General features: G+C 34.4%; 1 protein-coding gene across 1 annotated transcript in view; it reads left to right on the top strand.

Moving 5' to 3' along the window:
- The window catches only part of RunxB (RUNX family transcription factor Runt related B), a 46,284-nt gene extending 32,513 nt beyond the window's left edge, over positions 1-13,771 (top strand). The window contains exons 4-6 of the mRNA XM_089631031.1: positions 12,169-12,318; positions 12,930-13,163; positions 13,275-13,771. Coding sequence (XP_089487157.1) covers positions 12,169-12,318; positions 12,930-13,163; positions 13,275-13,771 — 881 coding nt within the window. The remainder of the gene's footprint in view (positions 1-12,168; positions 12,319-12,929; positions 13,164-13,274) is intronic.
- The last annotated feature ends 4,011 nt before the right edge of the window (positions 13,772-17,782 follow it).

Below are 17,782 nucleotides of genomic sequence, written 5' to 3'. Positions count from 1 at the left end.
ACGACCTGCTTCAATGCGACCCAAAGCGCTACAGAATGGAGGAATGAGCGTAGGTGAAGCATGCACTGTTCAAACGACCTGCTTCAATGTGACCCAAAGCGCTACAGAATGGAAGAATAAGCGCAGGTGAAGCATGCACTGTTCAAACGACCTGCTTCAATGTGACCCAAAGCGCTACAGAATTCAGGAATAAGCGCAGGTGAAGCATGCACTGTACACACGACCTGCTTCAATGTGACCCAAAGCGCTACAGAATGGAAAAATGCTTACGCTTACGCTTACGCTTACGCTTACGCTTACGATTACCTCACGTAACTCCATGACACCTTTCTCTATATTTGCTTCTTCTGCCTCTAGTGAGTTCTCTTATCGGAAGTTGATTATCTTCAGGCAAGCATTCATCTTACAGACTGTAGCCCGAAACGGAACTGCACTCGTAATAATAATACTAATCATATTTGGATTATTTGAATAGCGCTGTTTTTATGCAAAATCACCTCAAGGACGCTACATATAATACATTTCTACATCTGATCTGTCTTTTTACTAACTATAGAATAATCAAACTATTATCAACAGATTGCATACACTTATTTGTCCTAATATGTACAAAACTATTTGTACAACGCATTTGAGTAATGAACGTGATGCTAGAATGAACGTTTATGTTTGATTATTATTTATTTATATTTTGTACAGGCAGATAATATACAGGACCATACTTACCTGAGAGGTCATTTGAGATTAACAATGTTTATTGTTTATTAGAGAAATTTAGATACGGTTCGCACGCAGAGGGCATAATTGGAAATGCCATTGTTAATTCGGGTATTTATTTTAATAATAGGTATTTATGTCCTTTAATGAGCGTGTTTAGGAGAGGAAAAGTAAAATTTATTTTGGGCGGTTCAACAGTACAAGGTTTTGATCAGAATTTATCTTCTCGTGGATAAGAGAATGTTTGCAGAAACCACGAGGTGAATTCTTCCTTTTTAACTTATAATATATCTTCAAATCTTCTTCATCTAAATGACCATGTGTAGTAATCAATTATTAAAATAACATCAGTAAAGTTTTGTTGAAATTGGCATATGCCATGTTTGGTAACAATATCTGAATTCTTGAACATTTCCCAACCTACCTCTTCCCCATCTTCTTCTCCTTCTCACCGCCTTGAGCCTCAAAACTCACAACAAGACCCGATTTGGGATGATATAATGCCATTTGCTTTTGGCATTTGTGTGGTTTCCACATGAACAAATAAATCAATAAATACCAAGATATTGTGTCCAGATACTACAATTATGATCAAAAGGTTTTAATTGTAATATCCTTGATATTAGTAAATAAGCTGGCCCATATATGGCACCAGATTAGTATATTAGGTTAGCCATAGAGATAATAAGATAATAAAAAAGGTGGCAACTTCGAGGTCGAGGTCCAGATTATTCCAACCGCCTGCTAAGTAGGATATCGATAACACAGTATTTTGATAAAGCCGGAGATTTTTTATTATGAATTAGATAATCCCGGAGATTCAATACGCTATACTAAAATAATTATCAAAAAAGACTGCGTTTTTAGTTGTTGTCCCGTTTATTTTCCTATTTATTCCCGTTCGCATTAAAGTTTTAAATGAGTTGATTACTTATTAAATGTAATTATTTAAAATAGTTCTGATTTGTCTATATAGGTGGGTACTTGGCACGACTTTTCGCATTAACTTGAAATTTAGCTAGTCTGAATCAAACTTCTATCAAACATTTGCCACGGGTAATCAAATGAGATTGAGTATTGCAATCTAAATTTGAGATTTAATCAGGATGAACTCATAAAATGTAACATAAAATTAATGACACTTTAATCTCGCCGTGTGGAAATTACATGGAACTGGGTTATCTCGTGGAAACATAAAATTAATGGGTAATTAAATTTAACAACGTTCGGGACTCATAAGGACATGTATGATGGAGCTGGAAACCTAGATGCTACGGGCATCGTCCTTCTTCCGTGGTCCTTCTGCAAGCCGGGAAGGATAACATGGAATCGCAGTAATACGCTTTATAAATTTTCCTACACGCTAAGGTATCCATGTTCCGTACCATTATCGTAGACTTATGTATTTTGTTGGAAGTGTTAAAAATTCATAAAATTATTTCGAACTTAAGAAATACGTTATTTGACTTTTTTTAACATTTATTACTGTAAGTGTTGTGTCTCCTCGGTTTTCTAACAAACTATCTTATCAAATAACACTTCGGTTCAACCAAACACTTTTGTGATAGATTGACATCGGGTTCTGATATTTTAACTAGCAGGCGGTTGGAATAATATGGACCCCGACCTTGAGGTTACAACCTTATTTATTATCTTATTATTAACGCCATCTATAGCTAACCTAATTCTATCTAATCTATGGCTAATCCACTACCATAGACATCTATAGGCGAGATCAAGGATATCACATAAGTACTTTCTCTAATTCGTTAATTCATATACCTATCTTAAATTGGTGCTAGTAGTATTAAAATTCATAAACAACTTCATACTATTTAGATAATAATTTTCGGCCACATGTTAAAAATAAGATTACATAATAAATAATAGAGGTTTGACTCCGAGATTAAGTTGAAATTGGTAATATCATTTTTTCTTTTAAACATTACAACTTAAAATTTTTTTGTCAACTGGATTATTTAGAAAAATTAAATCCAAAATTTCCTATTAGAAATAGTACCAATTTTTCATATAAATATGTTTATAACTACGTTATAAAATAATATTTATCAATAAATGTTTAAAGGGTTTGGTGTGTGAGTGGCCTAACTTTGTTCGAACTCATTATTTTGTTAAAATCTGTGAAAAACTTGCCATTTATTTTCAACGTTGTTTAGATTACAGACCCGTTTTACACACAAAAATATATTTTTTTCATGAATCTGCAACTTTCAAGTAGTTTATTTACTTGAATTCCAAAAAAACGATTATTGTTTATCAGTGAATTGATAATGTTTTTGTTTTGAACTTTTTTTTATCAAGCAGGTAAATAACGACTTCTTTACTAGTTATTAAAGAAAAGTGTTTCTAACAAAAATTGAACATTTATTAAGACTTTTAGAAACAAAACAATATCTAGCCTTATAAATAAAAATCGGATGTGTCTATCCGATACACTATCTAGGTTACAAAACAAATCTTTAGAACTTTTGTAATCATTCAAAAAGATAATATTTTATTTCTGAATTAGAAATTATTAGATTGAAAAAAATGACTTATAATAATTAGGTGAGGTTAAAAATGTAGTTGTCCCGGTGCGGTTAAAAATGCGGTTGTCCCGGTAATATAGAGATCTTGGGTTGGATTCCCATTTTGGATTTTTTTTTTCTTTCATACATGTCTCTTTAAGATTTATTAGTATTATCTTCTTCTTCAATAAATTAAATCAGGTAATTTCTTCAATAAAACGCGAAAGGTTAAACTCACATTCTTAGTTTAAATTTTACCATAGAATCCAGAAAGAAAGCTGAAATTGAAAGAACGACGGATCAAAGCGCTAAGACGATATTCACATAAGCAGCTTGTAGCTTTCTATGACCGTAGGCCCTCTGAAGGCTGCAGGGTTATAGGGCTGTAGGCACAGTTTGTGGAACAAAGAACCTCTTTCCCTATAGGATTAGTTAACCCTTTCACGGCCCGAAACTTTCGACATGACAAAGTGAAACTGTTAAATGCCAAAGCCTTCTTATTAAGCCTATGATATATCTTAAAGCGTTTGTCTTTTACGTAGCTAGCGGCAAATTTACTTTGTGCCAAAGTCTAGCAAGCGTCGGTACAGTGAAAGCAAATACTAGCATCGTTTCTTACATTTTGTTTGCTTTCTTTTTATCATGCTGGTAAAAAATATCTTTACTATTGAAACATAGGACATTATATTGATGTGCACTAGCTGTAATATTGAAGACTTTATTATCATTTATTTAGTTTGTTTTAGTCCTTGTAGATCATGTACATTTTTCTGGAGATTTATGATACCTGATTATTATTTTTTATCTTTAATGGTGCCATGAACACTTACTTGTCAATCATGGAGACATTTATTAAAACATAAAAATAGTGTAGATTAGTATTTTTATTTTCTTTTAAAATAGGGTATTTTTATGTTGACGAAGATATTTTCTATTATAATTTAAATGGTGCCATTTTCGATACGCCGCAAAAACGACATGTTCGTTTTTATTCGTGAATTCGGCGGTGTTGACGTCATGCCGCGCAACATTGGTGACGACTGTTTTACCAGCCGGTAACGTTTTCTATGTCATAATGACGTTGTAGCGTGTAAATCGTTGTCGCCTTCAAATCAATAATTTTGAAAGAAAGTATTAAAATTACATATTTTTAGTAGGATAATAAACTAAAAAATAAATAATAATAAACTAACCGTTTAACCCAAAGATATTAGAAGAACGAGATATGCTATGTTGGCCGCCGGACCGTAGGCGGAGTACTACCTAATTAGGGTACTTTGAATACTATCGGGACGTGTACGCACAGAAATCTGTTCTATGTATTAGTGCGGATACCTTAGCGTAAGCGAAGGTGTGCAGTAGCATTGGTGAACAAAACCGGCGACACTTGGCAAAACAATTCCACACAGTATGAACTGCTCATAGCACATCTCGTTCTTCTAATATCTTTGGTTTAACCGTTACGTGTATGGCCATGTAAATAATTACGTGTTTATTTATAAGTTTTACCATTTTTGAAGTTGACAACACGTCAGATAAACATACCGAAAGTAATGTCCTGTTGGATGTTATTAGTTGAAGATTATTTTCGCAATTTTACACTCTTAGAAAATACATTAATTTCACTGAAGTTTGTCGACTGTACACCGTACACGCACGTCTAGTTAGGTTCTTGGTACGTATGAGTCGTTAGTTCCTCAGCGGGGACCCCCCTCCCCTATACAAACACACACACTCACACGAGCCCAGAGTGTGGCAGTGTTTGTGTTCTAGTTCGCCCTTATTCACTCCATATATAATAACACGGAGTATAGGTATAGGTGGCCCGGCCTTTGGAGCGTAACAATTTGTAGCAGGAAAGGTGTCATTAGTTAGGTGTCTTTCACACTGGTGGCGCCGGCGGCCGTCAAGGGCGGGAGGGAGTTGGGGGATAAAAGGGAGGGGGTGTATCGTCTTGCAAGTTTTATGGGTCAGAACTGTCGCCTTATCTTTTAATTCGGTTCATCTCATACAAAATGCTATTCGATAAAGCTTTCAGTATAGATTTATGAAGCTTTTTCACGAAGAAGTTGGTTTAACGTATATTTTTTTACATTGATACACGTACATTGTATCTACACCCAACGAGCGAAGTTGATAAAATTTTTTTTTTGTTGGACCAAAAATATATGAATACATGTACCTAATAGCAGTAAATCTTCTGTATTTAAAAAAACTAATTCCCCTGTCGAACCTGTAATCTCTTCTTAGTTTCAGCTCAATTGAATTCCCCGAAATTATGTTCGTCCAATTCGCCTTTTTAAATCCTTTTTTCCCCAGCGATGAAAGGATTATCACGGAACTTACCGGAGATCCGAACACAATTTCTTAGAGCGCTTTACAATGTTTCTTTAACCCTCGCAATTTTTTAGAGTCAACCCCTTCCGCTATTAAAAAAGGCGGGAGAGTGGGGGAAAAAAGATTTAGAAAATTACCAATCCTCCTTACTGAGACAAAGCCCGCTAAGACGAGCGGCTTAATCTCCACTGTTATTTTTTCGGGGCATCTCCGTTCGAAATTCGAATATCTGGCGTAACTTGGAGAAATCCCCCAAATCCGCGTCACTTGACACTCGGGACGGAAGCTCCCGCCGGATAAAAAAAAATCTCTTTTTCTTGGCGGGAAATGGGACGCGCTGGGAATCTCGAGGCATTTAAAAATAGTGTCCCGCCTGGCGCGGCGGGTGCAAAGGGGGCAGGGGCGGAAGAGGAAATCAACCAAGGGGCAGCGGAAACGGGCGGCCGCCACCCCCCCACAGTCCCCCAATCTCCCCGATCTCCCGATACCACCCTGTCCGCTAACAGGGCTGTTATTGGCTTTGTCCTTGTTTTATCAAAGACAATCATATTTCATATTTATTGCGAAAATTAAATGAAAATCTTTTTATGATTACATCACGCAGAAAATTAACAGTTTTAGTGAAATATAAAGCATTTTTTAAATTCATAATAAATAATATATCATATCACTATGTTGTTACAAAGCTTTCAAATTTTGCACCTTTCCATTATATCCAATATAACCCTTGCATTTTTTTTCATTTAGCCTAGTATAAGCGATTTCTACATAATTTTGATAAAAATCAACTTATTAATTTGTGTTAAGCAGAAATTATCACTTTACCAACAAATTATAATTTGTTCCAACCGACAGCGCGGGTAGCAGAAGGTGGCGATGCTGGGGGTGGCTATAAGCATGCTTAAGCCGGGGGCTATAGGTTAAAAGGGTTGCTCGGGGGTAAAGTGTAGGTGGGGGGTGCACCACCCACAACCCACCACCCAACAACGGGATCTTGCTTAATTCTAGTTGTTAAAAGGGTGAGAGGTGATTATGCTCAGTCTTAAAGCAGACTATGATTAATGCCGCGGGCGCGGGGCACTGAAATAATTTCTAGGATTAAGTTAACCAGGGGTTAACTAGGTCTCCGTCTCTGTTCCTACTCTTTCCTACATCTACATACTCTTCTCTCTCCTCGTGGCTTTATTTGTAGAAATAAATCTTACGCCTAATATTGCCGTTAAATTAATGACTCGGTACGCCTATAATAGTTACTCACCGAAATTCTAAATTTGTTCAAGGCATTAATACCCAGGTACCAAATGCTCACTGAAATAATTTAACGAGCTGTGGATGAAATGTTTTCCTTCAAAATCTTACGTTAAATGCGTTGCCTTTTTATAAGATTATTTATGTATTGATGTACAGCTTAGAAAGAGGAAAGAAAAGAAAAATGTTGCACAAAGTAGACCTGAGCGATCATATAATTGACATTGAATAATATCATGTATTGACATTGTGCATTAAATACACATTAAATAATATCATGTATTGACATTGTGTATTAAATACACATTGAATAATATTATGTATTGACATTGTGCATTAAATACACATTGAATAATATCATGTATTGACATTGTGCATTAAATACACATTGAATAATATCATGTATTGACATTGTGCATTAAATACACATTGAATAATATCATGTATTGACATTGTGCATTAAATACACATTGAATAATATCATGTATTGACATTGTGCATTAAATACACATTGAATAAGTACTCTGAAGGATACCCTTCAATATTCAGCGGGGCATTTTGTATGGAGAATATTTTTATTCTTCATTATGGAATTCCAGTACAATTTTTTAATCTATAAACGGTCTAACTAAATTAAGGGTATGTTTTTTAATATATATCAAGATTATACTAAAATTAATTTTTAACATTAGAATTTTTGTTTCTCCTGCCGAAACCGTCCAACATGGTATATGACATGTACTCGCCAGCGGGGCCCCATTGCCTTTACATACATCTGAAATGAGTTCCTACTTATTTTTATGAATAAGTAGGAACAACAAATTTTGGTATCTAGATATTGACATTGTGCATTAAATACACATTGAATAATATCAAGTATTGATATTGTGCATTAAATACACATTGAATAATAATAATATCATGTATTGACATAGTGCATTGAATAATATCATGATTAACCTTGTGCATCGAGTACACATTGAATAATATCATATAATTGATATTGTCCATTTAATAATATCATATATTGACAACGTGCATTGAATACATATTTAATAATATCATGTATTGACAATGTGGATTAAATACACATTTAATTGGTAATGTGCAGTGCACTGAATACACAAGAATAATATCATATATTTGACAATGTGCATTAAATACACATTGGATAATATCATTTAATTGACAATGTGCATTGAGTACACATTGGATAATATCATTTATTTGAAAATGTGCATTGAATACACATTGAATAAACCATATAATTGACAATGTATATTGAAGTGCGATTGACAGAACTTCAATCGATCCGTTAATTTTTTCATTCCTGTTGCTTTATGGACGTCTGCGGAAACATAACCTAAAGTGTGCGAATACATTGATAATCTTTAGATTTTTACTGCCATAACTCTGGACATAATTAGATGAAGATTCGTAGAAAAAGAAATCCATAATTAACTACACATCAAAAAACTGAAAAAATGTAAGCTGTCAATTTCCCGACACTTAATAAATAAATAAAAACATATCTTGTTCCGCAATGAAATTGAATTCCTTTTACACGGAGAAAATGATTATTGCAATTTTTTTAAAGCTCTTTTAAATTATTGGTAATTGCAATTAAAAATGGGATTACAGGCCTTACCAATAAATTAACAGGTTTCCTGTTAAACTTTCCGTAAATTACGAATACATAATCATGATGTCGGAAAACATGTTCATGAAAATCCGAATGTTTTCGCATTACAACGGACATTATGAAACATTCCAATTACTTTCCATTTGAATTACCAATAATTTGAAGAGATTCTTAATAAATTAGCAATAGTATTTTTTATCCGTGTAAAGATAAAGTAATTGGATGACCGATTGTCAATCGCACAGCGAAACAATCATTTGTGATTCACAAACGATTGTCTGTGGCGTCTATGCGCTCAATCAAATACACTGTCAATGTGAAGTCTCAAATATTGTCATTTGCTTTAATTGCCTTAGTAAACAAACAATTCGCAATTGTCAATCACATCAAAGTCGTAGATCTATGTAGAAACTGACAACTGATATTGATCGTCTGCGAGTCTAAAAATCACTATTAAATTACTTATCACTATTATTAGTTCCAAGTGGCTACAACGTCATCATGACATAGAAAACGCGAATGTCTGGTAAAACGGACGTCACCCACTTCGTCCACCGTGACATCAACGTCACCGATTTCACGAATAAAAACCATCATGTCGTTTTCGAGGCAAATCGAAAAAGGCACATTTTAAAAAATATAGAAAATCTCATATTAATCTCATTAGAAAATACCCTATTGTTTAGGTACGTTACATAAAAATAAGAAAAAATAATTTAAAAAACAGATTATAAAAAAGTTTATTGGATGCTGAACAGAAAGGAAGAACATTGATTTGTTTGGTTTTATCATGGCTTCTATGTTATTTCTAATACAATCAAGAATGTTTTTAATAATACTTTATAAACAAGAATTTACAAAGGAAACATTTTGTATGACCCATTAAGGTTTTCATTGAAAGTAACAAATAATCTCAAATACGAACTTCGAAGTGATATTAAGGAAGAGAGGAAAAGCGATGAACTCGAAAAGTTATTAAGGGGGTCGGTAATGTATTTCATTATTTGAGATTTTGTCGATTGTTACCAGGGCCCTTAAAGAGTGGCAAGTGTTGGGGTTGAAGTACTAAAGCTGGTAAGTAAAAGGGTAAGAATGGCTTCCTACTCGTTATCAGCTGCCTGGAGAGGGGCAGGCGAAGGGCGGGGGGAAGGTAATAGATTAGAGAGGGGTAAGATAAAAGGCTTAATGATTCAGAAAAGGTGGGACAATATGCTTCATTAATGAAATGAAAGTAGTTTCAATAATCGAAGGAGGTTAGCAATACATACGTACCTACACTTTAAGAGATTGTTATTTTTTTTTATATTAACTCCACACAGGAGGCCTTGAAGAAAATAATTTCCCTCAGGGCCTATGTCATCTTTGGGGATGCTGTGTGGAGGATCTTTTTGTGGAGAGGAAGGAGTGAACATGGGTCTTGAAGAGTCCCATGTTGTAGGAGGGAGGAAACACAGAGGCCGGCAGTTCGTTCCACAGCCGATCTGTTGAACTTAAGAATGAATCGTAGAAGCGACCCGTTCTCATGTGACAAATGTCAACTGTGTACAAATGTTGGGCGCGCGTTTGGCGTGTATCCCGACTACCCACCGGTGCCGAAGGGATCAATGACGCTAGTTCCTCAGAGCATCTTCCATTTAACGCGACTTCCAATCATTGTCATTTTTTAAGGATATTTTCAAGTGTTAAAGGGGTAAGAATCAATGTTAGTAAATATTATATTAAGGAACCCGCAGATGAGAGACATTTGGAAACTATTCCATAATTCAGACAAATAAAACAAGGCGGCTAAAATATCTCGTCTCCCGGCGCTCTTATAGTAAACTCATTAACGTTCAATGATTTTTTATTTTTAAAATTGGAACTGATTGTGGGTACCAAGCGATAAAGTAGGCACAAACATGATTTTATTTTAATAATAATCGGACATTTGAAATATGTTTTTCTTTTGTTTAAATTTTTGATAGACTACGTTATTTTTCATCAAGTTTAATAATATTTGACAAGTCAAAATATTTCACCAACAAATGCAGATATAGATATAGTCGCCTGAAATATCAATTTGTATTGATATTTCAGGGGACTAATTATTGCTTATAATAATTTGATTTCCTTTATGCTATGCATAAAACCTTGTCTTATAAACATTAGTTTATCATTAAAGAAAAACTAAAGTACAATGCAAAATGTAGGTAAGGTTCAGAAGTACGTCAGCTACCTTTCTGAAACAGTAAATTTAATTTATGTATTATTTAGTTCGCCCTCACATTTGGCACCCTCGTTACAAAGCTTCGACTATCCCCCGCTAGATGGAAGTGCACGTACGTGATGTGTGATGGCAGCTGGCTGTTGCAGGTAAATCATCTCAGTCCCGAACCATTTTCCGATTTCAGTGTAATTTTCTGGGCTTCCACAAGGATTGGGATTATTGTGAATATTTTATATTCTTCGCATTTCACTGAATATCAACCTGTCAATCAGATTAGTTTGTCCCCCAGTAGATTGCTACACTTTTACCAAAATGTGAAACCAACAATAATTAAGAAATATAGAACGTCCTGTCTTATTTTTTGACAGGTAAATTGTTATTTTAAATCTGATTATGGAATTATGTTGTGTACTGAAAATAAATATGTTGATATCAGTTATTTAATAAAATAAAATATACGCATATATCACGCACATGTTTTTGCTGCACAGGGAATTAACCTATCCCACTTCAACCGACTTTTCAACTTAACTTTTACGCCATATGTTCTACTAACACACATTTTCGAATTCATTTTCGTCTACATGTCTAAACCATCGAAAAGTTTATAATTCTTGATCAATACGCTTACATGCCAATATACTTCGTACCCTATTCGCAGTAATATATTTAGTTTAGGTTAAACGCGGCGCTCGTTATATTCTAAGTGTTCAAACATTTGTTTGCGCCCGTACATAAGCATTATGAATATGAATAAACAGTTTTGTCCGTTTTAATACTCAATTCTTTCAAGAAAGTCATACAAATACAATATTGGATTGAATTATAAGTAAAATATTGTATTTGTATGCCTTTCTCAAAAGCACATAGTTTTTAAACGACCAAAACTATTTATTCATATTCATAATGCGTACGTACGGGTGCAAACAACTAATTTATCTTAATATTGTGAAGCAATACCTTGCAATAAAATAAATTAATAAACGCTATCTATGACCTCGAAAAATATAACAAGCGTCGTGTTTAACCTTAACTTCACGTAGAATCGTTTCCTTTTCTTTTCACCGCATGTTACTACATGTCATTGTTACTATTGTTACTCTGACTATATATTCTATATACTATTACCATGTGCTTGAACTGCTACTAATATAATATACAATAACACTTTACCTAAAAAGTGCGAACACCTCAGCACAGGTTCTCCTAGTGAGGTTCACAAAACATTGCTACAACACGGAGGGCCAATATTTCCTCCAAAACTACAACCATTTACATACAGTTACTGATTACTTTATACTGGACTACCATGTATTATATTAGATATATTTTTGGTACTACTTGCACATATTTTTAAACAATTTATTTAACTGTAAACTGAACTAGTACAGAAAAATAAAATTATATGTAACACTTATTAGTAATAAAACAAAAATGTGAATTATTTGTATAGTGACTAATGATGTGTGTTATTTATTGAATTGTTTCAGGTATTGCCCAACAGTTAGCGGGCGTTCCTATCGGGGAGTGGGGCGGGCTGCCCAGACCCTCGGGCCCCTTCCTGCCGCCCCCGTCACACTTCAGCCCCTACGTGTTCGCCGCCCTGGATCCTGGGGCTCCCAGAGCGGGGCACCATGGAGGTTAGTATTTAAACATAAATGCTTTAAATTTATTTATGTGCCTTTATTTGATATGTGGGTATTACACTGAACGAATGATCCCTAGATGTTTCTTTTATATTGATTTGAAAAAAAAAACTGATCACATAAGGGCTTTCAACTCCTGCCCGAGACAGGTCAATGACGTTTTTTTTTATCTGATTAGTTTGATCAATTTTATCAAAAGTAAGATAAAAATGACGTTACTAAGGGCATACAGATACAACACCTTTCTATCTGTTTATTAGAAATACTGGATTTTCTTCTAACCAGGCGATATTCGTTGCGCCATGATTTGAGCAATTTCTGCGTATTTGCATAAATTAAACAAAAATTAACATTAAACATAAATTAACAAAAAAAAAACAGAAATTAAACATATATTAACAAAAATAAATATTTAACAGTTTCTTTATCATATTATGTGAGTACTGCCAACCTTGATGGATGGTTTGAAGTATCTCATACAAATATATTTGTTTGCAATCTTTCAAAGGAAGAAAGATAATAATGTGATTTGACATGTTAATTTATTTTGATGAAGATATGCTGTCGTTAAAAGCATTTTTTAATTGATTTTACATTTTTTACAGACATGAATCATCCAGACGCCCTAAATACGGTGGGGCTAAATTGCAACCCTCATAGCACCACCAGTCCCCGCGCCTCCCCCCAGCTCGACCTCCTCAACTCCTCGTCTCAGCAGTCTTCACACCAGGACGATGAGATATCTGTCACCGCCTCCTCAAAGGGCACTCCACCGCCAGACGACAGGCCCGGGGCATTCACCACAGTCCTCTCCAAATCAAAGAACGAAGACCTCAGCCTTTTCCTCAACAAGAAACACGACTTCATGCAAAAGAACCACGAGCTAACAAACTTCTTCCACAATAAAGGTCAAGATATAAACAACTTCTTTCATAACTCTGGTCAACACGCTGGGCACGCTCAAGGAAACCTCTTCAACAATGCTTTAGCTGCTCAACTATTTCTCAACACCCCTCTCCTTCAGCCACCAAATCAATGGCTTTACTCCCAGCTGTATCAAGGTGGGTATGACTGGCCATGGCTTCAGATGAGACATCCTTCTCTGATGCCTTCAAACCCTAGGATCAGCTCTGCATCTCCAGATACTATCAGAGTTGAAGATTCAAGTCAAGAAAGCACTAAGCGAGAAGAACTTACAACGGAAACTCCAACTGAAACTATAAAATCAAGCAGCAGTCGTACTGAGATGCCTCCAGCTCATAAAGGATCAACTGTGAATGGGATTAACCTGAGCAAAAAGAAAGGTTCTTCTGATAAAAAGGAAACTGAATCCTCGGGCGTAAGTTCGAGTAAAAGATCATCAAGTCCTCTGGCGGCCAGCGGACGAATGAGATCTGGTGACAGAAATACTACGACAAGACATTCGGACGTTTGGAGACCATATTGAAGGACGAAGTGATCAGAAATGATATAATTTCTATGATAAATGCAGTGAAGTTATTTCAATCTATGATAAATGCGGTGAAGTGTTACGCCGACAAAGACAAAGTCAACAGTCTGTGGACTGTTCAAATAACACAAATAACTGTTTATAATGAACGAAGGTGAAAACTTATTTTGATTCTTTATTCTGTGAATAATATTATTTGAGATAAGCAAAAATATTTTTATCGTTTAGAAAATAACATTCTATTTGTAAATAATAAATACATGAATGTTCAAGTTAAATATTATTATATTGCACTTTGTAAAAGTGCTAAGTTAGTTGTTGTACAATTTTATTATGATTGGGTAAAATACAGGTTGTCCCAAAAAATGTATACACACTTTGCGTGATTACAGAAAACAGTGTATGTTTAAATGTATTACATATTAAAGAAGACAGATGTAGATTTTTTTGATTAGCGTAAATATTCGAATTGATTCGAAATTTTATACAAACTTTGCTGATAACGCGAAGCAATGGAATCCCAAACGTTTCGAATCATTTAATTGGGAATATCGTTGCATTTTCTATCAATTTTCACCATCAATTGATCGACTGTTGCTGGTTTTGACAGAAAACCCTTATCTTTCACGAGTCCCTACAAAAAAATCCAGTGGCATGAGGTAGAAAGATCGCGGGGTCTATTCGATGGCACCTCTTCGCCCAATCCATCTGTTCGGCAAATTTTCATGAAGATAGGCTCTGACATCACCACCACAAAGTCTAGTCTGATTAATAAAAGGCATTATTTTAATCGTGTACCTGGAATTTAGTTTAGAAAGAATGAGGTATTATAGTGTGTATACATTTTTGGTACACCCTGTACTTATAGTAATCATTGTAAATAAACGAAATCAAAGTAAAATATGGATTGGATTTTATTACTGAAAAAAAATCTTTTTAAATTATGATCTGTTAATCCGAAATGAAATTTTCCGTCCTGGACTCTAGTTAAAGTAGAAAGTGAAGAGATATTTATTTTTTTTTCCCTTTTTCAATTTTTTTTTTTCATTCATCCAACACTTTAAATGAATCCTCTGTTTTATAATATATAATTATTATATGTTAGCATGGTTGGACATAGTTTTAAACACTGTATAATATAGATTACAAAAGTTAAAAATAAAACATAATGTCACTTTGTTTATTCAAAGTGTATAGTGACATTATCGCGTTGTTGTGTTCATATTACATTATTAAATGGAATGTTTATTAATATTTGTGTACATATATAATAAATGTATATCACACTGAAATAATTTTTTTTTACACTAATTGAATCACCTACCATATCCCAAGCCTACATATGTGGATTGATTGTTAATTAGTTGATTGCGACAAATAGTTTTAAAATACAAACTAGAATATCTGTGTGTTTCTCTTACAATTCTTGAAAGGTATTCTGCTGTAACTAAATAATTAGACCTGTCAAACACAGTGGCGGCTCGTGACTTTTAGTACACTAGACTGCCAATGGCATTATTGATGTTATTGTAGACGAAAACTTTTTTTTTTCGGAAATTCGTTTTTTTGTATGAAGTTTTTCAGGAAATCGGTTCAGTTCGCTGCCGAACTGAAATTTTCTGAAAATCTTAAAAAAAAAACCGTTTTGGACTAAAAAACATCAATAAATTTAAAATTTTCAAAGTAAGCACTCTATCACACCCAAGAGTCACGAGCCGCCACTGGTCAAACACATCAAGAGTGGTGTACTCGTACTAATCTAATTCGTACTTTCCAGTGTCGCTCTAGTGAAAGAAAACCATTCAGGTTCGAAACGTTGCCTGAATGGCATTAGCCTTGTTTTGGTGACTGAATTAGTTCTGAATAGGTAGGTACTTTACAAGTCCCTATCTCCTTCCCCTCCCTTCTCACTGCAGCCTCACAACATACTCCGTTTGGGAAGTTGAAACTATTATGCGTATTAAAGAGCAAAAAAACTTTGTGCAGAAGCTGCAAAAACTCTTGAAGTTGGAATCGAGATATTTATCATAAATATGGAAAATTTAAATACTAACTGAAAAAAATAAGACAAGACGCAATTGTTTCGTTAGTTTTTCATTTGTTCATCAAAGAACCACAACAAAAATATAATGCTGAAACTTCGGCGAAATCAGGTAATAACGACAACTGTTTTTTTTAAATAAATCTATTCATATTTGATACTGTCATCAATATAACTCCACAAATAAAATCATTATTACCAACTTCATTATTGGCCGTGTGTTTCTGGTTATCGTTTGACGTATACATTTCATTGAAAGTAAAAATATAGATTTATGCCAGTCGTAAAAAGCTTCCAATGAAAATAACATCATTTCAATCGCCCACCCCCTCCCACCCTCCCCCCCGGAGTCGCGCGCTATCAGGTGGGAATGGTGGGGGGAAATGGTGGGATGTTGGGGTGGTGGGGGGAGGGGAATGGAGGCAGTCGGGAAGGATCACTAGTTTTTGGACAGCGTCCATTATTTTATCAAAACCGCAGTGATGCTTCATCCCTGCAAACCGTATGGACCAGTGAACGAATACCATTGGTTTTGGATTACAATTTAATATTTATGAATTAGGAAGAATTTGTTATCAATTGAATTAAAAAATTATCAAAATATGAATAATTCTTACAACAGAGGTGTTTTACGTTATAAAATTAACATAAAACTGAAAGGTACATTACAAATGACTAGTTCAAATTATATGGAATTATAGTTTTTGACGGTTATACCAATCGATGTAATATGACGTGTGACTTCAAAAGTGCATAAATTCTTATGTTTTTGATACCAAATTAATAAGGAGACTACTTTTAAACAATCAAATTAAAAAAGTTAATATTATCATTTAAATAATTTTTAACATACTGTTGTTTACTCAAAGCGTTGAAACAGGAATCAGTTACGTCTGAAAATATTCATGAATATTTTACACAAAATACAAAACATTTAAATATTTTTTCTGCTAATAGAATCAGAAAATAATAAGTGACAATTTAACATATAACGATTATAGAAATATATTCATATTTATACTGAAAAATCGTTCAAAAACATAAAACATAACTCTGAAACGTCACTAAACTTTGACACTTAACAACTTCAAACTTCAAAACCAAAAAGTCCAAAAAAGTGGAAAGGCGATGCACTACGTAGTAATTTAAAATCATGTGTTTTTGGTTTGAAAATTTGGTGGCCTAAAAATTTTTCAGATGCTTTAATTAAATACTGCGAGTAGAATACATCCTGGCCTTTGAAACAATCGAGTATTTTATAAGTCTTTTTATAAGCCCAGAAAAAAATAATTTATAAGGCCTATGAAAACTGCTTTAAAGTTCGAAATCTCCTACTTACGAACCCATTTTTGGTTGTGGTTTTATTGTATTATGTGACAAATTAATTTGTATATAAAATGATCGAAAAACATTTAAATATTTGTGCCTGAACATTACAAAATAAAATAAAAGGCACATTTTGGCCGTGTTTTATTCTTGCATAAATCAAAACAGGTGGATGGTGTGAAGCGGGAATTTAAGCCTTATCGCTATCTACGTAAGGTGTGTTATTGATAGCGGTTCGATTCAAAATATTACACGACATTGTGCATCGCCTTAAGGGTTTTCCGCGCAATTCCACTATGGTGGTCCGGAGCATGCGAGTAGATAAAAGGTATATATGCAATTATGTTGATTGATTATGTCAAAATTATTATGTTTGAAAATAATTAAATTTCATGAGATCAATTTTGCGGTATTTCACAATTAACTCATTCAAAATAATTTGTAGTATTTTTGCCGCACGTTAGAAAGTGGAAGATACTTCCAGTATCGTCCTGGTCTAAGGCCAGCATTCAGAATTGATACGGTGCCTTAAATGACCATATCTGAATAGCCAGGTACCCCTCTCTCTACCTTCCTCTTCTCAACCTCCTATATAACACCTTACACCTCACAACATATTCCGGGGATGCCACAGTCTCACT

This window comes from Hesperophylax consimilis, chromosome 1 (assembly GCF_061612785.1).
Source record: "Hesperophylax consimilis isolate HC1 chromosome 1, BYU_Hcon_1.0, whole genome shotgun sequence".
NCBI lineage: Eukaryota > Metazoa > Arthropoda > Insecta > Trichoptera > Limnephilidae > Hesperophylax > Hesperophylax consimilis.
Note: the sequence above shows the minus strand (reverse complement) of the source record. Positions and strands in the feature narration are given on the sequence as shown.